The 25028-nt window shown below is 34.0% G+C and overlaps 1 protein-coding gene across 6 annotated transcripts in view; it reads left to right on the forward strand.

The window, feature by feature from the left end:
• BCAS3 (BCAS3 microtubule associated cell migration factor) overlaps positions 1 to 25028 on the forward strand; it is a 633828-nt gene that overhangs the window by 227596 nt on the left and 381204 nt on the right. For all 6 annotated transcript variants that reach the window (XM_081270282.1, XM_081270287.1, XM_081270285.1 and 3 more), the window contains exon 14: positions 4124 to 4257. In XM_081270282.1, coding sequence (XP_081126408.1) covers positions 4124 to 4257 — 134 coding nt within the window. The remainder of the gene's footprint in view (positions 1 to 4123; positions 4258 to 25028) is intronic.

Genomic DNA, 25028 nt, shown 5'->3' on the forward strand with positions numbered 1-25028 from the left:
TTTGCATGAATTTTTCCTATTATGTATTTGTTTTTTAACTTGTTTTCTAGAAAAAAGAAAACGCTTACCATTTCCTTAGAATGTGTGCAAAAGAGGAAATTGTAAATTAGAAGAAAGCACATGACTATGCAGCTCAATACTAGCTATTTCTTCCTTTTCTCTCTGCTTCTTCAAAATTTTTATAATACTTTAAACCTTTTATAAGAAAATAAAATTCATTGGTGGATTACAGAAGCTCCCACATTTATTATAGAGTAGTGAAAATAGAAAATACTTGAGATACAATGACAATAGGTAGAAGTTTTCATTGGACTAGTTTCTGAAAAATATGAATTGGTTTTACATAGTAACCACTAGGCAGTGAAAAATGTTTGTTTAGAAATCTAGGAGCGTATTGACAAGTGTTTGTGAATGATTATAATTCATATATAAAACAATAATAGTTGATTTGGTAAGTCAGGCCTTTTATTTGAATGCCCATTCTGAATAAAATGTCAACATGATTTTAAAAGAAGTATATATAGCAAAGCTTGTCCATATTATAAAGGAATACATGTGGGTTATAAACCCTAGTTCATCTTATCCTGTCAGAATGATCTTTGTATTAAATTGTCAAATGCAGAAAATCATTATTTTGTGTGAGGAGGTGAAGTCAGAATACAGTAGTAAAGTTGTTATAAATCACTCAGCGAAAAAAGTAGGAGGGATGGGAAAATACTACCCCCAAAGACAAAATGATTTGTTGTTTAAATAAAAACAATAGAAGAATATAAAGTGTGTCACCAAATGACCATAACTTGGTGCATAATTATTAAATAAATCATTAAATATATGTTATAGTTAATAGGTTATTAAATTAAGGGTAATTAATAATACTTTTCACCATCTAAAATGTGTTCTCTTTGTAATAACTAGGAAAGCATCATCTGATATTTTACCCTAGCAACTAGAGTCATACCTTAGTCACAGAAATAGCAAGCTCAATATATTTCATTTTCATTAAATGACTACTTTATGTCCCCACATATTTTTAATATTCTTTTTTTGGAGGGAGTACCAGGGATTGAACTCAGGGGTGCTCGACCACTGAGCCACATCCCCAGCCCTTTTTTTTTGTATTTTATTTAGAGACAGGGTCTCACTGAGTTGCTTAGCACCTCACTATTGCTAAGACTGGCTTTGAACTCTCAATCTTCCTGCCTCAGTCTCTTGAGCCACTGGGATTACAGGAATGTGCCACCTCACCCAGCTATTCTTAATATTCTTTCATGCCCTTTTTCTCTGAATAAGGTAAAAGTTTGAATGTTAACTAATATGACCCCACTTCTTGAAAATCTGAGTAAGCTAATAAACCATCTGTCTTACAGAAAACAGTTATAGTATCTGCACAAAATATAAAGGAATAAACGTACAAAGTTAGATATGTGTAATGTAATCTCTGGAACAACCCATTAATATGTAAAGATCCATAGCCCCCAAACTCATTGGTAATTAAAAAATGAATATTAAAAATAATCAAATTATAAACTTAGGTGCACTAAATGCAAATGATCTAAAAATACCAATTGAAAGACTGGATTTAGAAAGAGAGAGACTGCATTTATCTACTATTTAACTCATTTTATTTTTTAAAACTTTAAAATTTTTAATTTGTTCTTTTTAGATATACTTGATAGTAGAGTATATTTTGACATGTTATGCATACATGGAGTATAATTTATTCTAATTAGGATCCCATTCTTGTGGTTGCACATTATGTGAAGTTTCACTGGTCATGTATTCATAGATGAACATAGGAAAGTCATATCCAATTCATTCCACTGTCTTTTGCTATTGCTATCTTCCCTCCCTTCCCTTCATTCCCTTTTATCTAATCCAATGAACTTCTCTTTCTTTCCCTTTCCCTCATTGTGTATTAGCCTCCACATATCAGAGAGAACATTTGACCTTTGGGTTTTTGGGATTGGCTTATTTCACTTAGCATGATAGTCTCCATATCATTCATTTACTGGCAAAAGTCATAAAGTCGTTCTTTTTTATGGCTGAATAATGTTTCATTGTTATATACCACATTTTCTTTATCCATTCATCTGTTGAAAGGCATCTAGATTGATTCCATAGCTTAGTTATCATGAGTTGAGCTGCTATAAACATTGATGTTGTTGTCACTATAAGTATGCTGATTTTAAATCCTTAAGATATATACCAAAGAGTGGTATAACCCAGTCAATTGGTTTCATTCCTAGTTTTTTGAGGAATCTCCATATTGCTCTCCATAATGTTGCACCAATTTGTAGTTCCACCAGCAATGTATGAGTATACCCTTTTCCCCATATTGTTGCCAACATTTATTGTTGCTTATATTCTTGATTGTTGCCATTCTGACTGGAGTGAGATGAAATTTCAGTGTAGTTTTTTTTTTTACTTTTAAAAATTGTTTTAATTAGTTATACATGATGGTAGAATGCATTTTGATACATTGTACACAAGTGGAGCACAACTTCTCATTCCTTTGGCTGTACATGGTGCAGAATCGTGCCTTTATTTAGGGTGATAATGTCTGTCTCATTCCACCTTCACACCCACCCCTTCCTATCCCTTCACTCCCCATTGCCCAATCCAAAGTTCCTGAAAGCTGTAATGGTGATGTTAACATCAGAGAAGTAGAATTCAGAACAAGGAAAACAAACAGGACCTTACGTTAAAAGGGTTGATTCAAGAAGAATTCATAACAATCTTATATGGGCTAAATGTGTGTGAATCTTGAAAGTAACTGCATTTTTTTCACCTTTGTGTGTGTGTGTGTGTGTGTGTGTGTGTTTCTAGGGATTCAACTTAGGTGGATTCTACCACTGAGTCCATATCCCCACCCTGTTTTATTTTTTACTTTGAGATAGGGTCTCACCAATTTGCTGAGTCTGGCCTCGAACTTGTGATCCTTTGCCTCCTCTGAGTAGCTGACATTGCAGGCATGCACCACCACCTCCAGCTATCTTTAAACTTTCTGAGCTGAAATAACTGTTGAAAAATAAGCATATCCACAGTTATACTTGGATTTTTTTTTTTTTTTGGTACTTTGAACCCAGGGTCACTTTAACACTGAGTTACATTCCCAGCCCTTTAGTCCTGCCCCTTTTGTGAGGCAGTTTCTCACTAAGTTCCTTAGCACCTTGCCAAGTGACTGAGAGGCTAGACTCCAACTTGTGATCCTCTTGCCTTAGCTTCCCATGCTACTGGGATTACAGGCGTATATAACCATGCCTGGCTTTGAAATTCTAACTCACAAATATTATTCAGTAATAGAAAAAGTAAGTAAAAATCATAAAGACATTAAAGATCCCCAAAATATTAATGATTAACTTGAATGAATATTTACAGAACACTCTAGGTGTTCAGGGGTATATGTGTTACCAAGCTACATCATGTTCAGAGCCACAAAAGAAGCTTAAACATGTGATTCCTTGTTACATTGCTAGTATGATAAGTAGGTATATTGAATAAAATTGCAAAAAGACTGAGTTTTAGTTCCATGGGTGTTATAATTTTCATAACTCATTGTTCTTGAAATGACTATGGATTCTCTAATTTTGTTCTTAAAGAATTTTAAAGAATTCTCTTTGGCTGGGTGTAGTGGTGCATGCCTGAAATCCCAGTGGCTCAGGAGGCTGAGGCAGGATGATCGAGAGTTCAAAGCCAACCTCAGCAACTTAGTGAGGTCTTAAGCAATTCAGTGAGACCCTGTCTTGAAATAAAATACAAACAAGAGCTGGGGATGTGATTCAGTGATTGAGGGCCCCTAGGTTCAATCCCCAGTTCAAAAAACAGAACAGAACAAAACAAAACAAAAAACTCTCTGCCAGTGACATGGAAAAATCACAATACCTGCACATTTAATAGTCATACTCTGTTGCTTTACTGATATGTCATCAAGTTGGATGTGCACAATAAAAAGATGTTTTAATTTTTCATTTTGGAAATTTTTATGTCCTTGCTATTTTTTGTTGGTAATAATTTAATATTTACAAGTAGTTTTTGAAAGTATTTATAATTTTTAATTTAATAATTTTTATTTAATAATTTTTATTTTTATTCTGTTTGTTTTTTTTTCCCCCTTGTCTTCCAGGAATGCTTTTAGTCACAACAGACACACTTGGCCATGACTTTCATGTCTTCCAAATTCTGACACATCCTTGGTCCTCATCACAAAGTGCTGTCCACCATCTGTACACTCTTCACAGGGGTGAAACTGAAGCTAAGGTAAATTGTGTGTTTTTCCAAAAGGTGATTTCAGTGTGTAATATGACATCTAATCTAGTTGGTCATTTTTATCACGTTGGAGCTTAATATTTGTGAGAACGTGTTGTTTTCTGTGATAGAATGGGTAAGAGTAAATTTAAAAAAACTTCCTCTTTTGACCCAACAACTACATAAGCAATAGATGACCACCTTATGGTTAAACATTCAAAGAATTTTGATGCAGTGGTGTTTCAGCTTATCTGCTTATCTTGTTCCTTCCACTCTTCTACCATTTCTTACTCCAGAGAAAACACTCCATTCACTTGATGTCTTTTTCTCCAGACCTTTTAGTATATTATTTTGGTTCTTTTTACATATCTAAGTATATGCATACATATGTGCACATATATATGTATAAATACACATTGACAAGTACACAGAATAATTTATTTTCTTAATGAATATGGTTATCCTGGAGGCTGTTCACTATGGCTGTTGAGAACTAATTTTGGGGGGTGGGTACCAGGGATTGAACTCAGGACACTCAACCACTGATTTGCCTCTCCAGCCCTATTTTGTATTATATTTAGAGACAGGGTCTCACTGAGTTGCTTAAGGCCTCACTAAGTTGCTGAGGCTGGCTTTGAACTCTCGATCCTCCTGCCTCAGTTTCCTGAGCTACTGGGATTACATGTGTGTGCTGCCACACCTGACTGAGAAGTAATTTTTTGCATCTGTCACCACCCCTGCAGTTGGTGACGTCAGGATGGTAGTGAAAGATCATCCATGGTGGGTCTATATTGGATCATGAAAATTGTCGAACATTACAAATCACGGTTAGCTAATCTTTTTCCTCAGAGAGCCAGTGCCTAAACATTTATACTCACAATTGGGCAAACATGCATGGCACAAGTACATTCATCCACATACTTTACTGGGTATTGTATTAGGCACCATGCTTAGTAATTTACATGTACTTAATATTCTTAATACCAGTATTACCAGTAGATATTGTGTATCATCTTAGTAGCCTAAAAACCCAGATAACTTTTTGTTTTATAAGGGCATTGGCTATCCATTCACCCAGTACACCACTCTATATCTGTCATTATAGGAGATTGTTGAATGATCCTATATGATATATGGAGTATTCCATATTTTTTCAAAAGCCTAAAGTGTTGTTTCACCAAAGTAAATGCCTATAATCAAATAAAAAATCTTAAATATATAGAAATTAATCAGTGCAAAATGAAAAATAACAACAACAACAAAAGGCATTGAACTTTACTGCAAGTAACTTGTTCCTTTCTATACTAAAAATTGATAAATACAGGGATGGTATCTAGCATTTATCCTGCCTTTCTTATGTCAATTTAATTAGATAACTGAATGAGGGAAAGTTTTTCTGTGAAAGAATTCCAACATAAAAATAAGTAGAAGAATAGAATTTTCTTAAATTATTGGATAATCATTAGTCTAGTTTTAGTTGGTTAATCTTACATTGCTAAAGTAAAACTGGTATTAAACTAATATGATACAACATGGTATTTACAACATTATATATGATTTATTATTGCCAAACCTTTTAAATTAAACCTGTATCTAATTTACCTTCAAGATGTAAGTAGTAAATTTTTTTTTTAATTTTTGGAACTGGGGCTTGAACTCAGGGGGCTCTACCAGTGAGCCATATCCCTAGCCCTTTCTATTTTTTTATTTTCATACAGGTCCTACTGCATTGCTCAAGGCTTCACTAAGTTGCCTCATCCTCCTAAATCACTGGGATTACAGGCATGTTCCCCCATGTTCAGCTATAATTAATACTTTAAAGAAAATACATAGTGCGACAAGGGAAACAACATCATTAGAATACAACCAGCCAATTCTAGAATGTTCTAAAATGTAAACGTGACCTCTTTTTTTCCAACAAATAATTTTAATAGGAAAATAAAAGTTGGTGTTTAGTAGAGGAAAAGTGAACTGTTGTAGACTAAGGGAGACAGAGAATATCATCTGAATACATAGTGTGGGCCTCATTGAATCTTTTTTTTCCACACAAACCAAAACAGAAAAAATATTTTTCATACAAATAATAAAATTTAAATGTTTGACTTATGAGATGATTTAAAAGAATTTTAAAAACCTCATTTCTTAGTGATAAGTACTGCAATTGCTGTAAGTGATAAGTATTGCAGTTGGTATAGAGATACCTGGAATTTGATTTCAAATAATCTAGCAGCAGGAGAGCATAGTTTAGATAATACAACAAATGAATGAGAAAAGAAAAGGTAGGGAACAATGTGTGAAGAGATGTTTTTGAGACAGTTGGAGAATATTTTCCGGCAATTGGGTATTATTTGATATTTACCAAGTATTATTAAATTTTTGGTTGTTATTAAGTTGCTAATTTGCATTAAAATTCTGTCAAGACAGAACAATGATATATATTTAATAAAATTTAAAATGTTAATAATTATTGAAGGTGGGTGATGTCCTTGTAAGGTGGTACATTTTATTTTATTTTAAAATTTTTGCATTTTAACATTTTGAATCTGTTTAAATTTTTTTTCTCGGATAAAGTAAAAATAAAATAAAACCTGTCAGTATTAAGCTTTTTTATTTACTTCATAACATGATTTACTCTTAATTTTCTAAATCTTTATTAGCTATTGTGTTTAGAGTAATTCTTTTGACTAATACAAAGAATATTGTCGAGATTTTTGTTTGGATCGCATTGAGATTACATTTTTATATTGTTAGAATTAACATTCTTATGTAAGAGAATTTTTGCATGTAGGAATTATTACAATTTAAAATTAAACCATTCTAGTATGGGAAAATACTAGTATGGCAAAATATTATTGTTTTCTACCAAATTCATATCTTCCTGCTTTGGTAGATTCTCTTATGAGATTAAATAGTTTGCAGCAAATTTTCTTGTGAAATATATTTTCTTAAAATTGCAACAGATTTTTGCTTTTTTAAAAAAATTTTAATAGTTGTAGATGGACAGCATACCTTTATTTTATTTATTTTTTTATGTGGTACTGAGAATTGAACCCGGTTCCTCACACATTCTGGGCAAGTGCTCTGCCACTGAGCTACAGCCCCACAGGTTTTTGCTTTTTTAGTTTTATTTTTCTACATTATTACATTGGCTAAGAACTGTAAACCATTGTGCAATATAGTAGTGGATTTTTTATTGTTTTGCATTATATCTGCCATCTTTGTTTTATAAGTAATACATAAAAACATTTGGAAATTCAATTTTAATTTTTTGAATGTAAGTTTTGTTCAATTTGAGGTATATGGAGCAAAACATCAAAGTTATCCATTAGTGTATCTGTTCCTTGAGCAGCTTTGCTTTATTATGACTTGTTGTACCTTCTTTAGATCCCGTCCGTATTTACATAGATTCCCCCTATCCTTCCCCTGTACTAGGGATTGAAACCCAGGGTTATCTACCACTGAGCTTCATCCCCACACTTTTTTTATATAATCCCAGTGACTTGGAAGGCTGAAGCAGGAGCATCTCAAGTTCGAGGCTAGCCTTGGCAATTTAACATGGCCCTAAGCAACTTAGTAAGACCATGTCTCAAAATTAAAAAAAACCCAAAAGGGCTGAGATGCAGCTCAGTGCTGAAGCACCCCTGGGCTCAATCCCTAGTACTGAAAAAACCCAAAACAAACAAAAATCAGTGGTTTTATCACTCTAATTTGAATTCTAATATTTACAGATTGTCTGATAGTTTTTAATAGCTACATGCTCTCATTTCCACTTAATATTTTAAGGAAAACCCCAGCTTACTGCTTGATAGGCTCTTGGCATTTTCATGGTCCTAACTCTATTTCAGCTTTATTTAAAATATTTAAACATGGAATTCTTATCCCTTACTGAACATTTTTTTTTTTGATTTTTAATTCTTATTGCCACAATTCAGAAGAAACTATAGATATGAAATTTAAGAGACTATAGATATGAAAAAATATGCATTTTTTCTTCAAATCAGTTATTGTATCCTGAAGTTAAAGTTGAGAAATCTTAGCCTTTTTTTTAATGTCATGGTAAAATGCATTTAACATAAAGTGTACTATTTTATGTATTTCTAAGTGTACGGTTCAGTAGTGTTAAGCACATTGCCATCATTGTGCAACCATTACCATTATCTGGGTAATCTTAGTTTCTGGCAATGTTTTTCTGGCAGCTAAGTTTTTTATGCTCTTGACATCAAACATTTTATACTAGCTCTTCATGGATAAGAATCTGGAGAATATAGAGTTTTAGCTACATACATTATTGTCTTGTTTCTTTTAGTGTTCCCACCATGCAAATTATTATTTATGTGTAAATTTTAGTTCATTCATGGACAGATATGAGAATATTCAACTTCTCATGAATACAATGTCTGCCTTCCTCCCTAGGGGTCTTGAACCCCAGAGTACTGTCACTGAGCTACATCCCCAGTCTTTTCATTTGTTTTTATTTTGAGACTAGGTCTCTTAAATTGCTGAGGCTGACCTCAAATTTGCAAGCCTCCTGACTTAATCCCAAGTAGCTGGGATTACAGGCATGCACCACCATGCCTGGCTACTGCCTAATTTCTTCCAACCGGAAGAAATTTTTAAAATATTTTTACTTTCTTGAGTGTGAAACATGTTTATTATATCTCTTATTTAAGAAAACACCTTATAAGAATTACATCTAAAATTGCTGCTAAGGTTAATAACAATATCAAATTAAGACTACACTGAAATTTTGCCTCACTCCAGTCAGAATGGCAATTATCAAGAACACAAGTAACAATAAATGTTGCCCAGGATGTGGGGAAAAAGGTACACTCGTACATTGCTGGTGGGACTGCAAATTGGTGCAACCACTGTGGAAAGCAGTATGGAGATTCCTCAGAAAAATTGGAATGGAACCACCATTTGACTCCTCAGTAGATCCCCCAAAGGACTTAAAATCAACATACTATAGTGATACTAAAGTGTTTGTTTGTTTGTTTGTATTTTGAGACTAGGTCTCTTAAATTGCTGAGGCTGTCCTCAAATTTGCAAGCCTCCTGACTTAATCCCAAGTAGCTGGGATTACAGGAATGCACTACTATGCCTGGCTACTGACAGGTTTATAGCAGCTCAGTTCACAATAGCTAAGGTATGGAACTAACCTACAGGCCCTTCATCAGATGAATGGATAAAGAAAATGTGATATCTATACACAATGGAATATTACTCAAAAGACTGAATTACTAAAGACCAAATGTTCTCTTTGATATGTGGATGCTAACACACAGTCAGGGGCAGAGAGGGAAGAATAGAAGTTCATTGGATTAGACAAAGGGGAATGAAGGGAAGGGAGGGCAGATGGGAATAGAAAAGATAGTAGAATGAATTGAACATAACTTTTCTATATTAATATATGAACATGATCAGAGAAACTCCACATCATGTACACCACAAAAATAAGATCGTAATTAGAATAAGTTATACTCCATGTATGTATAATATGTCAAAATACACTCTACTGCCATGTGTATCTAAAAAGAATAACAACAACAACAGTAATTTCACTATTTCTTTTCCATGTCTAGGTAGAGTTAATCCTTCTCTTTCTTTAAATTTCTTTTCTCATTTAATATTCTTCTTTCTTAGGCCTCTTGACGTAACTTATACTTCAGTATGGTTCTTGTTTGCATTTTTTTTTTATTGTTGGTCGTTCAAAACATTACATAGTTCTTAATATATCATATTTCACAGTTTGATTCAAGTGGGTTATGAACTCCCATTTTTACCCCGAATACCGATTTCTTGTTTGCATTTTGACTGGTTGTATACTTGTCTGTCTACACTAATATTGGGTTTTAATTTTAAAAAATAACTTGCGGACCGGGAATGTAACTCAGTTGGTAGAGTGCTTGCCTCGCATGCACAAGGCTCTGGATTCAATCCCTAGAATCACACACACACAAAAAAATGTTAATATTGATTATTTTTTGCCTAGGGCCTTTCAAATATCTAGAAATATTTTTTTTTCCTGGAACCATTTAAAAATAGACTGTCAACATAGTTCTCTGTTATCCTCTATGCTTGAACATGTATTTACTACAAAAGAGAACATTCTTCTCATAACCATAAAATAATCATCAAAATACATATCAATAAATTTCTGTTATCTAATTTTCAAAGTTCCTTTGACTTTGCTGCTTGTCCTAATAACTAGCAAATGGTTCTAGTTCAGAAATTTAGTTGTCTTCATTTTGGAACGATCTACTTCATTTCAACACAGTTTGTCATTCTTTCTTTGCCATTCATGATTTCAGCACACTTGAACACTGTGACCTATTTATTTTGTGGATTGTTCTTCAAATTTTTGTCTGATGTTTCCTCATGATTAGATTCAGGTTACTCTTATTTGGTGATAATGTCACAGAGGTGTTGCAGCCTGTCAGATGGAGCATGATTTTGATTTGTACCATAATTAATCATTTGGTTGGTGTATCATTATATCATTTTGTTCTCATAGATTCCTTTTTTCCAATGGGTTATATTTGTTCCATAATTATTTATTTTAATGCTCAGAATGTCCCATGTTTGACCAGTGGGAGCCCACTAACTATGTAATTGTGTCTTTGAGTGTAATCTCCACCATTCTTTGAAAATTCCTTACTTTAATTCATTACTAAATTGCTTACTGTCAAGTTTAATTACCATTTATTTTTGTTTATTTTGTATGGAAGTTTTAAGACAGATGACCATTTTAGGTGAAGATTTAATATTTCAGTATTCTGCTGGGCACGTTTTATTTCTTTATTGTTTTAAATCCTGTCCTGTCTCTTCTGCTATCAGTTTGCTTGACCTTATCTATAACTTTTTAGTATTTGAATATTTTAGACACTTAACATTTATTTTTGATATCTTCTATTAGTGTTATTTCCATTTATTTTATCTATATGTCCAATCTGGAAATATAAACTTTTAATTTTCTTGATGTCTATTGGAACAGTGTCTTATATATGTTTGGTACAATGTTTGCTGTCCTTGTTTAACAGGTAGGCAAATCAAATAGAATTCATTAAAATGATTTTGCTCCAGGATATACCTGTAATTTAGAATTATCTAAACCGCAACTATCAAGATCTTAGATCCTCAGTCAGTGACCATAAAATTGATTTTTATGAGTGTCTACTGAAAATTATTTTGAACTGATAAAGTTTAGCACCATTTATAAAATCTGTACAGCACATAATCTCCTAGCCATATTCGTGTACTTCAGAATCATATTATTCTGAATTATTCCAACAACTCTTAGGGTACTTTAATCAGACAAGGAAAAAAATAAAATTTGTGGATCTACTTATGTTGAATTAAGTTGTTTTGTGGTCTTTGACTTGGAATATCCTCTGCATCTGACAGTAATTTTCCTCATAAAGCATATATGCAGTAAGAAAAATAGTCCTTGTTTCAACAGTAAGTATAAACCTTACAAGTACTTTGTTAATACACTTCTATAATATCTTCCTCAAACTGACTCAAGTAATTTTTTAACTTAACCTGCTAATTTTGGTATATATCATAATTGCTTTTGAACCATCTATACATCAGACAAGTGTGAATTTTAGAAATAGTCCTGCCCGATAGTATGACTAGTATCTTTGTCAAAGGGAAAGACACATTTAATATTGTTGATTGATACTATTAGATGGCAATTTGAGATGAAATCAGATTTTTAAAGTGTGAGTATGTCCTAAATATTGCCTAGTTATGCTTATACAGATATTCAAATTTAATTGGATTTTCTGTATTTTTATTTGGAAAATCTGGCAATCCTGTACATGCCTCTGTGATCATGGGGTTTTCTTCAATTTTCACCAAAACCCTTAGTTTTATGCATATATAATTCACATAATATAAAATTCATTTTTAGGTGGTAAAATTCGGTGTTTTTTTTTAAGCTTGTCCTTAGATGGAGGCGAACCATCACTAACCATCACAAAAATGAAAGATCATTTTTGTCACCCTTAAAATACACCCCCCTCACTCCTTAGCTGTATGCTTGGATGCTGAATAGTAGCTATATAACCAAAGACAGCTAATTCTTTCTCAAAGCTTCAAGTTACTCATCTTTTCTGTACCTACTTCACAGGATTTATTGAGAAGAAAATCATAAATACTATATATACAGTTCTTAGCAAAGCACTTGCCACAGTGATTGCCAAATAAAGTGTCTTTATGAGGACCTCCACTGTTGGCCAATATAGTGTAAGAAGGACTGGATTTACCCTTCTTCCTGAAACAGCTAAACATTTAACAATGTTTTTTTTCCTAGACATTGTACATAAAGCTTTGAATGATGATGATTTATCCCAGCATACTGCCTTGAAAGAGCTTCCAGTCCACAGTACAGAAAAGGGGACCCAGTGGAACCTAATAGTCTCCCTTAGGTAATGAGATACTGCTAAGAGTCCAGGAAGTCCAAGGCCATAGATTCTGGGGACAGAGTACTAGATGCCTGAGAGCTGCAAAGAGAGAATTCCAAAGATCTGCATAAGACCTCTGAGAACTAGGAAAAAACCACCATCAAGCCCAAAAGGAAGAAGTAAAGCTGCCGTTGTTCAAAGATGATGTGATGATATAGAAAATCTAAATGATTCTATAAAAAGACAACTAATGAAATGATTTTAACAACATTACAGGATATAGATCAATATACAAAAAATCAATTGGACTTCAGCATATTAGCAACAATCAATTGATTATTTAAAGATATTTAAAAATATAAAATACTGATATTAACATGTACAAGACCCTTACTCTGAAAACTGGAATTGCTGAGGATAAATAAAAGCCTAAATTAATGGGAAGTTGGACCATTTTCTTGTGCTGGAAACTTAATATCATTATGAGGTGATTTCTTTCCAAATTGATCATAGATTCTTTGTAATCCCCATTAAAATCTCAGCAGGATTTTTCCCCATTGAAATTAAATATCTAATCCTAAAAATTCATTTGAAAATATGTAGGACTTATAATGGGCAAAATAACTTGAAAAATAGAAAAAAGTTGAAGAAGGGCTGTCACTATATGATAGCGAACTTAGTAAACCTATGTTAATCAATAGGGAATTCAAGAATTTGCCATGTTGATTTTTGGCAAATGTGTATAGATGAAAAAAGATTCATCTTTTAACAAATTAACTAAAATTGGATGATAGAGTTAGTAGTAAAGTGTGTAACTACAAACATTTTATACAGAAACAGGAGAAAACTTTGCTCCTTGTGTTATGCATAGATTCTTAAAAATGTGACCCCAATATAAAAATTTATTAAAGAAAAATTGATAAATTGTAGTTTATCAAAATGAAACACATGCTCCTTGAAAGAAACCTAAAAATAAAATAGCACAAGTTCTTTTGCATCCATAATTCATTTCAGAAACTCTCAAATGTCAGTGAGTGGAGGAACTGAATTTCTCATATCTTGTATCTTGCTATTAGGAGAATGAACTGGTATAGCCAGTCAGAAAAATTTTAATATTCATTTATCGTCGATCCTAGTAAGCTTAGTCCTAAGGAGACTGTCCACAGTTTAAAATTCACATTTTTCTGGATTATGTCCAAAGTAATTAATACTAATTTCTTAAAATATTAGAAGTTTACTCTCATGGAAGTCCAAAATTAAAGTTTAAGCAATGCTGTACTCCCTTTGTAGATTCTGAGGAAGAATTTTTGCTTTAACTTTTCTAGCTTCTGGTGGCTTTCAGCATTACTGGACTTGTAGCCACATAACCAGTCTGTTTCTCTGTACTCTACTGAGTCTTCTAAACTATAGCAATATTAATTACTCACCTGAGAACATCTTACTCTTTTGCCATGTGTATTGGTGCATCCCTATAATCCCAGCGGCTTGGGAGGCTGAGGCAGGAGGATTGCAAGTTCAAAGCCAGTGTCAGCAACTTAGCGAGGCGCTGAGCAACTCAGTAAGACCCTGTCTCTAAATAAAATAAAATTTAAAAAAAGAAAGAAAAAGGGGGCTGGAGATGTGGCTCAGTGGTTAAGTGCCCTTGTGTTAAAAAAAAAAAAAGTGCCCCAGTACAAAAAACAAAATACCTTCCATAAAGATGAGTTTTACATTGCTATACAAAATTACATATAAGAGGTTGTGAGGGGAATGGGAAAATAAACAAGGAGAGAAATGAATTACAGTAGATGGGGTAGAGAGAGAAGAAGGGAGGGGAGGGGAGGGGGGATAGTAGGGGATAGGTAAGGTAGCAGAATACAACAATTACTAATAGGGCATTATGTAAAATTGTGGATGTGTAACTGACGTGATTCTGCAATCTGCATTTGGGGTAAAATTGGGGGTTCATAACCCACTTCAATCTAATGTATGAAGTATGATATGTCAAGAGCTTTGTAATGTTGTGAACAACCAATAAAAATTTTAAAAAAATAAAATAAAATTAAAACATTTTCACATTTATAAAGTATTGTCAAATACTACTGTGGCTCCTCCAAATTCATAGTAAAAGCCACTTATCTTCAGTCAAGCAAAAGTTTGTTTGCTTAGCTGTGATCTCAAGGAATTATCTGAATGTATTGAAGAAGGCTAATACTGATGTTAGAATTAGAAAGAAGGCAATACGAAGTTATACCAGAGAGGTGGTTTAGAAACTATGGAATTCAACAGTGTAAGACAGTTGATAAATCAGAAAGATAACTACTAAAGAAATTTGGGGTTTTGTGCTGTTTTTTAAAAAATTAATTAATTATTATTGTTATTTGGTGGTAATGAGATTGAACCCAGGGGTTTGTGCATGCGAGGGAAACACTATCAATAGAGCTAGCTAATATCCCCATCCCCTTTGTACTGTTTTTTTTTTCTTTTCAAAGAGAAATGTATAAAGAACAATATTTAAAACAGAAAAAAAGATGAGTTTTATTCTTTTTCATTAGTAGATCTGTATTATAAAAAATTCTAGTGGATTATTACTATATTTTGAATCTCATTAATAAATTTTTATATTTTTTTTCTCTTGTATTTATAAGTATCTACTTAATACCCTTCTTTGTTTTGGCTATTCTTTCCTATTTGATCAGACTGGGTGTGGTGGTGCATGCCTGTAATCCCAGCCACTTGGGTGGTTGAGGCAGGAGGATTGCAAGTTTGAAGACAGCCTCAGCAATTTAGTGAAACTCTTTCTTGAAATAAAAAATAAAAAGAACTCGGGATGTTGTGCAGTGGTAGAGCATACCTGGGTTAAATCCAAATTACTCCCCACCCCCAAAAGTGATGGCTTTTGATAACAACTTAAATCAACCAGGATAATTTCATCTCAGAATCTGTATCTTAATCATTTATTTTGACAAAGAGTCAGCCCTTTAAAGGATTTGGACATGTGAACATGTCTTTTGGGTGGCTACCATTCCCTTAACCTCATTCCCTCATCTCCAGAATTATGTTCATGCCATGTATAATTCTTTTACCCCATACCAATATCCCTAAAAGTCTAAGCCCATCACACAATCAACTCCAGAATTTCTTGAAAATATCATTGCCTCAAAAATTTCCAATCTGATCATTTAAATCATCCAAATTAGATATGGTTGACTCAATTTAGGGCAAAATTTGTTTCCATTAGTGGACCTATGAAATTTATTAAAATTCTAGAGGGGGATATGAATACAATAGGCATTCCAAAAGGAACAAATGGGAAGGAATCAAAGACATACTGGTCTCAAAAAATATAAAACCCAGCAGGTCAGATGCCATTAAGTTTCAAGTCTTGAGTTTCCTGTGTGATTTGAGGCTCCACCTCTTAGACTAATTATTTTCTTGGCATGTGATTTTGCTCATCCCTGCCTTTATGTACTTCTCTTTGGTATTATAGTCCCGTGTCCTTGCCTGGGAACCCATTTATTCATTTTTGAACAAATGTATCCATAGAAAATATGTACATAGTGAGTATGATTGGCCCATTGTTATAGGTTGCCTAACCCTGTATTAAAGTGGGGGTGATGGCTCTCCATTATCTGGGCTGATTGCTCCTTACTTCAGTCAGCCTTCCAGAGTTGTTGGGATTATATAACTGCCATGGCCCCATGAATATCATCGTGTTTCATCTTGGCTGAACCATCAGTGGTTTGCATTTAACAGGAGCTCTGTGAATCAAGGGGCTGTTGAGCCGGTGGCATTGCTGCAGGCAGTGGAGTAGAAGATAGTGTAGGCATAAAACTCAAGGTATCAGGCTGGCTGGACTTTGGAATACCCCGTTCCCATTTGAATAGCAGATCTTGTTGGGTCCTTCCCACCTCAGGTTTAAGTTAATTCATCCCACAGCAGATCTGGAAAGTTGTACCTCTGTGGTTCAGCTATTCAGTCATGATTAGAACTTAGTAGCAGGTTAATAGTTTCTTTCTAATGTACTTAGTTGCTTCATCAGGCAGGTGGCGTTGTTGTACTGGGATAACACCTCTGAGTACCTCAGCAGCCATTAAATCTACCTAAATATTTTCCTCCTGGGATTTTGTGTTGTTTCTGGTATATGACATGGGAAGGAGCTGGAAGCCTGATAGGTGGTCTACTGTGAACTTGTCCCATTATCACCTCAGTACATGGCCAAGGATAACCTCTGACACAGTCATTTAATTACACTCATGTAAGCCATTAATACCATTATCCATACATCAATATAAGCTACAATGACAGTACATTAATTGGACTAAAGGGCCCTATCCTTTTATAACCCATTCCAGCATGTATTTTTCCCTATGAAAACATGCAGTCAATGTGAGTATTGTCAATTGTTCCAGTGACAGTCACCATGTGGTAACATTATCCCTTACCTGTGTGGCAGGGGAGGGAACCTTTTGGATATATGTGGACATTCTGGAATGTTAGCCTTTCTTCTCACTGGCCCTTGGATCCATGATTGGTTCCCTAGTGTTGGTGCCACTTTTCCTCCTATGAGTAACAGTTGCTATTCCTAGCATCTGCTTCCAGGGACAGCAGGACATTCCTTCTGTCTCCCACTCTGCTTTCCCCAGCCACCTTGTTTCATCCTGTAGTCTGTGACATTTGTGGCCACTTCCCATCCTCATCTCCCGTCAAAGTTAGGCCAGCTGCATCAGGAAGCAGGCCCATGAGGACTGCTGGCCCTGTATTATTATATTAGCAAGGATTAACATTCACTGTTTTTAAATATTGAATGTTTGTTGTTTCACCTCTACCTGTACAAAACAATAATGAAAGAGCCCATGTACACTTTACCCAGTTTCATCTGAGTACTCACACTTCGTAGAACTATGGTATCTCACAATCAGGATACTCACATTGATAGAATCCACGAATCTTTTTTAGACCCCAACAGGTTTATTTGTATTCATTTGTATCAATTTACACAAATTTATATAGTCTATGTGTCTACCACCACCTTCAGCATACTGAACCCTTCCTTCAATTTGCCCTTTATCACCATACCTACCTTCCACAGTTTGTTGGAACAATCACTTGTTAAAGGGCATCTGGACTGTTTGTGGTTTTCTTCTGTTATGACTATGTTATGTGACTAGTCTTAATTTCTCTGACATAGGTGCCAAGAGTGTTATCACATGCTTAGCTAGCTGTACAAGCATTTACCTACAGTGAATGTTTTTAATTTGGCTGAGAGCAGATTTATCAGTTTTTCCTCTACTGACACTAATCCTTATGTAGATACTACACCTTTGTAAGATAAGTAGTTTGCAATTTTTTTTCTACCAACCTCTAGCTTGGTGTTTTGTTTTGTTTTGTTTTGTTTTTTAAATCCTCCTCATGTGGGCTTTCAGGGCAGAAATTTTTTAGTTAGATGAGACCCAATCTATTAGATTTTTAAATGGATTTTGCTTTTTGTATTAAGCTAAAGAACTGTTTGATTAATCCTCAATCCTGAAGATTTTATCCTGTACATTTTTCTAAGTTTTATCATTTTACATTTTATATTATCAGCATCTAGTAGCCTCATGAAATCAGTTGGAAGTTCTCTTTCCTCTTCCATTTTCTGAAACACAGTTTTAAGTTATAGGTATATTCACATGACCTATTTCATCTTGGGTGAATTAGTTTGTGTTTTTTGAAGAACTGACCTATTTTCTTTAAGTTTCTAAGTTTATTTAAATGCAGTTACTCGTAGATTTTTTTAATCCGTTTAACAAGTACTGGATCTGTGCTGTCCCCTGAATCATTCCTATACTGATGATTTTTGCATTCTTCTCTTTTGATTTTTTTCAATCTCCCTGGAGTTTTGGAATTTTTTAAATTAAAAAAGTTATTTTTGTTTCATAGATTTTTCTCTATTGTTTACCTATTTTTTAGTTTTATTAATTTCTGCTCTCATTTATATTTTCTTCTTGCTGCTTCTTTGGTATTATTTCAGTCTTTTTCTTTTCTTCTTTTTTTTCTTTTTCTTAATCTTTTGTGGGTAGCAACTCAGATGGTTATTTAATTTCTTTGTTTCCCAGTTAGGAACCTAGCAGTATAATCTTCCAATAGGACTACATTTATGTTGCCTCACATATTTTAATGATGGGCATATTTTTAAAAATAAATTATTGGCAAATATTTTATTTAAGCCTGGAAACACTTGGGCACTGTGGCACACACCTGTAATCCCAGTGACTCAGGAGGCTGAGGCAGGAGGATCACAAGTTTAAAGCCAGCCTGGGCAATTTAACAAGACCCTATAAAAATAAAACAAAATAAAATAAAAAAGACTGGGGATGTAACTCAGTGGTACAGCACCTGGTAGAGCACCCCTGGATTCAGTCCCCACATCCCCCTCCCCAATTTCTTTAAACCAGAAAATATCCTTGTAGGCTAAAAGATTTGTATCTTCAGCTTCTGTGCAGTTAGAAATGTGAGAGTTGGGATTAAAACCTTGATCTTTGCTGTCTGGTAATTGCCTTTCTTTTAGTCCTTCCTACCCATCTTTTCCCTTTCACCTATGTTTTTTTGATTTCACTCCTTTTTTTCCTGTCTTTTCATGAGTGAAGTGTAACATTTTCCACTAAATATAAGGACAGAGAGGATAGCTTACAAGATTAGGTTATTTTTAAGCTCTGATAAAAGTCTTTTCAGAACAAAATAGTATTTAAAGTCTCCATATGTTCTGATTAGTTTTGAAAATTTTGAAAATCTGGCCTTTATCTAGTTGAATGGGACTGCATATTAATATTGTTAGTAATAAAGAATATTTTGAACTTTATGTCTTATATAGCATTATCTTTATTTTACTGATCTAGTACTTGCTTTGTTTGTATTATCTCCTTTAATCATCAGCCAAATCCTATTGGGAACTAGTTTTTTGATGCATATTGTATGGATAACAAATTGTGTTATGTTAGACAAAAAGGATTACAGTTGAAAACTTCATTCTTCTTCTATGAAAAAGGATAAAGGAGGAACAGCAATGTCTTATCTTTTTGAGGGTGGAAATCAAACCCAGGGATACTTTACCACTGAGTTATATCTCCAGCCCTTTTTATCTTTTATTTTGAGTTGCCCAGGCTGGTCTTTAACTTGGCAATCCTACTGCCTCAGCCTCCCAAGTTGTTGGTTTTATAGGTGTGTACCACCTCAGGCATGTGCCACTGTGGCCCAGTGCATGTCAGGTCTTAATCAAACTGCCACTATTCTCCTTTGTTCTGCTTCAACCTTCTCTCTATTTCCATGTAAAAATGGGCTAATTATTTACTTTTTACATGTAAAAGGGTGTAAAACACATCATTCCCATCATTATTTACTGAATGAATAAATGAACATGAATAATTAACAGGGGAAGAGAATAAGTAAGGTCAAAGTATGTGTAGGTTATACTTCCTGCACTTACTTTCCAATTATTTTGTCTTCAAGTAGTCTTTTACTGCTATTCACTTGGTTACAATTGCTCTGTGATATGACATTTTTAATGAAAGTGTTTTTATTGATACTGAAGGATAAAAATTCTGACAGTGTGTGGTTAATGATTATGCAAATATTTCTCTTTTTATATTTCTGTATATTTTTATTACACCTGACTTGGACCTTGCTTTATACATACCACATATATATATATATATATATATATATATATATATATATATATATATATTATATATATATAAATAAAGAGAGAGCGAGGAGAGAGAGAGAGAGAGAGAGAGAGAGAGAGAGAATTTTTAATATTTATTTTTTAGTTCTCGGCGGACACAACATCTTTGTATGTGGTGCTGAGGATCGAACCCGGGCCGCACGCATGCCAGTTGAGCGCGCTACCGCTTGAGCCACATCCCCAGCCCACATATATATTTTTTAATCTTTTTAAATTTTGTTTGTTTATTTTTTATGTGGTGCTGAGGATCGAACCCAGTGCCTCGCAAGTGCGAGGCAAGCGCTCTACTGCTGAGCTATAGCCCCAGCTCCATGCCATATATTTTTATTACATCTGCTGACCTTGACCTTGGCACATTAGTTATTGGTATATGGGAGTTGCCTTTTATGGTTTTCACTAGACATCTAAAAACTGTTGCTTTGAGACTCTATCCAAGTCTCTTTGTTCTGTTTCAACTCACTTAGGATTAGAGAACAAGTTGCTATTTGAATAATTATGTGTATTTTTAGCCAAAGAAAAGAGTATACATAATAGGTTTTAAAATCAGCCTTTAATCAGGTGTGGTGGCATTCACCTGTAATTCCAGTGACTTGGGAGGCTGATGCGGGAGGATAGCAAGTTTGAAGCCAGCCTCAGCAACTTAGGAGACTCCATCTCAAAATAAAAAATAGAACGAGCTGGGGATGTGACTCAGTGGGTTCAGTTCACAGTATAAAAAAAATCAGAGTTTATTTTACTATTATACAAGCAGTCTGCTGTTGGTCTTGAAAGCTCAACAATGTCTCTGACATTTTTGCCCCTTCCTATGTAATTGTTTTGTACATGCCATTTCTTTGAACATCATTTCAGAATTCCAGGCAGTCAGTTGAGGAAAAAGGGCATCACCAATCGTGTTAATTTATTTTATCAGAAAACCAGATATTTTTCTAGAATCCTGCAACTTCCATTTGTTTTTGTCTGACCAATCATAACTTTTCTGAGCTTTGTGTAAGAGAGACTAGGCAAACACATATTAAGCATCTGTAGTAATGTTAGGCGAGTGAGTGGACATTAGAGATGAGTGTTGACTTTTCTACCTAGTAGTAAACATCTCTACCGCAATCAAGATACAGAACAGTGTTTGAACTGGTTTTAGGATTACATGTGTATGCATGTATCAGGGCTTCACATGGTACCCCATTAGTATGTACAGTTTTTATATTTTTATGTATCAGTTCAATGTTGTCAAAGAAAAGGTGCAGGATATTTTTCTTATCTTAGAAATTTCTTCTTGCTCTTTACAGTCAGTGCTCTGCCCTACTCTTGTCCTACACTACCATTCCTATTATCTAATATATTCTTTTTTTAAAAAAAACATTTTAGCTGTAAATGGACACAATATCTGTATTTATTTTTTTATGTGGTGCTGAGAATCAAACCCAATGCCTCACACATGCTAGGCAAGCACTCTACCACTGAGCCACAACTCCAGCCCATATATTCATTTTTGAAAACATCTTTTCCATGATCTCTAAGGTTTGGTGTACAGTTGGAAGGAGTGCCATTGCTACTTATTTAATTTTGCTTTGTAACTTAATAGTACTTTAGGTCAATAGTAAGTAATTTTCTGAGTATTTTAAAAAGTAGATTTTTTGGTCATGTGTGCATGCCCCAATCCCTTAATACCTACTCAGAGTTCTGAAGGAGGGAACACAGGATTTGTATTTCTTAAATAATCTAGTTGCTTCTTATCACACTGAAGTTTGAGACTGCTTCAGATTTTAGGATGTTAAAATAATCCTAAAGTTTTATTTCTGTTATTAACTGAGGTTGTTATTTGAGGTTTTAGGGTGAATTTGCAGTTGTATAAGATGCTTTTTGCTGCATCTTAGGTGCTAAAATGTAACATTTCATTCTCTACTCCAGTTCACTTTTTTCATATATACTTTGAATTTAATCTGTTTTTGTGAATTTACTATATGGTTTTATTTTTAAGTTTTGATAAAATGTTCACTATAATTAAAATCTTGAGAAATTTCATGTTCCATGTAAGTGTATGTCTGCTGCATTAGATATTGGTTGCCTAATATTTGATTCTTAAATCAATGAAATAAATTTAAAAATGCATTACTCAGGCTGGGGTTGTGGCATAGTGGTAGAGCGTTTGCCTAGCATGTGTGAGGCACTGTGTTCAATCCTCAGTACCACATAAGAATAAATAAATAAAATAAAGGTATTGTATTTGTCTACAACTAAAAAAATATATATATTTTTTAAAAAGTGCCTTACTGGGCTGGGGATATAGCTCAGTTGATACCGTGCTTGCCTCACATGCACAAGGCCCTGGGTTCAATCCCCAGAACCCCACCCCCACCCCCCCACCCCCACAAAATGGCATTACTCAGATTGCCCCTAAATGTTTGTATAAATAGAAATTCTTGGAATATGACTACAATATGCGTTCACAAACAAATACATAAGCATCTAAGTGTTTTTAGTAATTCAAATTTACATTATTACAATGAGAAATGAGTGTGACATTTTTGAAATATGGTAAATAATACATAAAACATTTAAGAAATAGTAAATTACATATACTAAATTTTTAAAACATTCAGTTTAACACTCCTAATTTTTAATTTGTATCTCATTAAAAACTCTGACATTTTTATAACTAAAAGCGCTAAACTTGATAATCCATGTTCTAATGAGATTTTGCTTGAGTTTTTCTTCTTATGCCACACTTTTATGCTGAACAGAGGGAAACTTAATAAGAACATCTGGTTATACTATTTACCCATGTCATATTCAAATCTTTAACCTAACACCAGATGTGAACTGAGTCAAAATGGACATTAGATAAAATGTTAGTTTAGGCCTCCTAGCAGCTGCGTACCTTTCTTTAAGCATAGGACAGGGCAGGCATTTTTAAGAATTAAGGGACTAGCAAACTATAAAAAGAAATATAGAATTTCCCTTTTCATCAAATTGTACACCATTATGTAGTATACAATTCCATGGTTTTTAGTATATTCACAGATCGGTTTTTTTTTTCATTACTGGAGATTAAACTCAGGGATGCTCTAACAATAAACTACATCCCCATACCTTTTAAGACAGGGTCTTTCTAAGTTGCTGAAAGTCTAAGTTGCTGAGGCTGACCTCGAACTTGAGGTCCTCTTTCCTCAGCCTCCCAAGTCACTGGGATTACGAGCATGGGCCACCATGACTGACCCTCAGAGTTGTATGATGATTACTATTTTCTAATTCCAGAGCATCTTCATCACACCAAAATAAACTTGGTGCCTATTAGCAGTCACTCTCCATACCCCTCCTACTAGCTGTTGGCATTTACTAATCTGGTTTATATCTGTGGACTTGTTTAGTCTGTACATTTCATATAAATGGAGTGGTGTGATACTCAGCCTTTTGTGTGTGGCATCTTTTACTTTCATAATCTTTCAAAGTTCATTCATTTTTAAGTTTGCATTGGAAATCATTCCTTTTATGGATGAATAATATTCCACTTATGTGGGTATATCACATTCCATTTATCTATTCATTAGGAGAAGGACATTTGGAGCAATTCTATTTTGTAGCTCTTAGGAATACTGCTATGAACATCAGGGTACTGGTTTCTGTGCGAATGTATACTTTCAGTTCTTTTGAGCATCTAGGAGTAAAACTTCTGGGGTATATGATAACTCTGTTTAATATTTTGAAACACCTTATAGGTGGCTGTGTCATTTACATTTCTGCCAGAAATGAATGATGGTTCTAATGTGTGTACCACATCAATAACACTTGTTCTGGTCTTTTATCTTTTAGCTATTGTTGTGGGTATGATTTGCATTTTTGTAGTGACTTAAAGATGTTGAGCATCTTTTCATGAGTTTGTTGGCCATTTGTGTATTTTCTTTGCATAAATTTCTGTTCAAATCCATTGTTTATTTTCATTTAGTGTCTTTATATTGTTGATTTGTAAGTTATTTATATATTTTAGATATGAGATCTTTACCAGATGTATTTTTTTCAGATATTTTCTCCCATTTTGTGGTTTGTCTTTTTTGCTTTCTTAGTAATATCCTTTGATGTGCAGCAGGTTTCAATGTTGAAGAAGTATAATTTATCTACTTTGTCTTGTGTTGCTTTCAGGTGGTTTCAATTAAGAGTCCAGGTAAGAGGCTAATATAGTAACCTAGTAGATAGAGGAGAGTGGCTTAGTCCACATTAGTAACAGTGAAAACAGAGATAGGTGTTTGGACAGAACTGGAATATATTTTTTATGGTAATGTGATTGAATTTAATTGTACAGGGCTTATTCAAAACTAGGTATAATTTTAAGTGCTCTCTATATTAATTAATTAATACTAACTGCTATGAGATTATCACTTATTTTGCACATTAAGAACCTCAGGGTGCAGAACTAGCTTATTAATTAGCTTTCTCACGGCCATATAGCTACTTAAGAATAGGTATATTTACCATGATATACCACCTTTAGGTAAAGCCTATAATAATATATAGGGCTTTATACTTACAGCACTGTTTCCCTCTATTTTCACAATCTTATTAAAATTTATAGATTGCTATGTGTTTAAAATTGGCCACATTTAATCTAATCATGTAGACTTTTGTATGCATGCACACATCATATATATAAATGGATGGCTATGTATTAAATTATGCAT

Source organism: Spermophilus citellus, assembly GCF_964194105.1.
Source record: "Spermophilus citellus genome assembly, chromosome: 17".
Taxonomy (NCBI): Eukaryota; Metazoa; Chordata; class Mammalia; order Rodentia; family Sciuridae; genus Spermophilus; species Spermophilus citellus.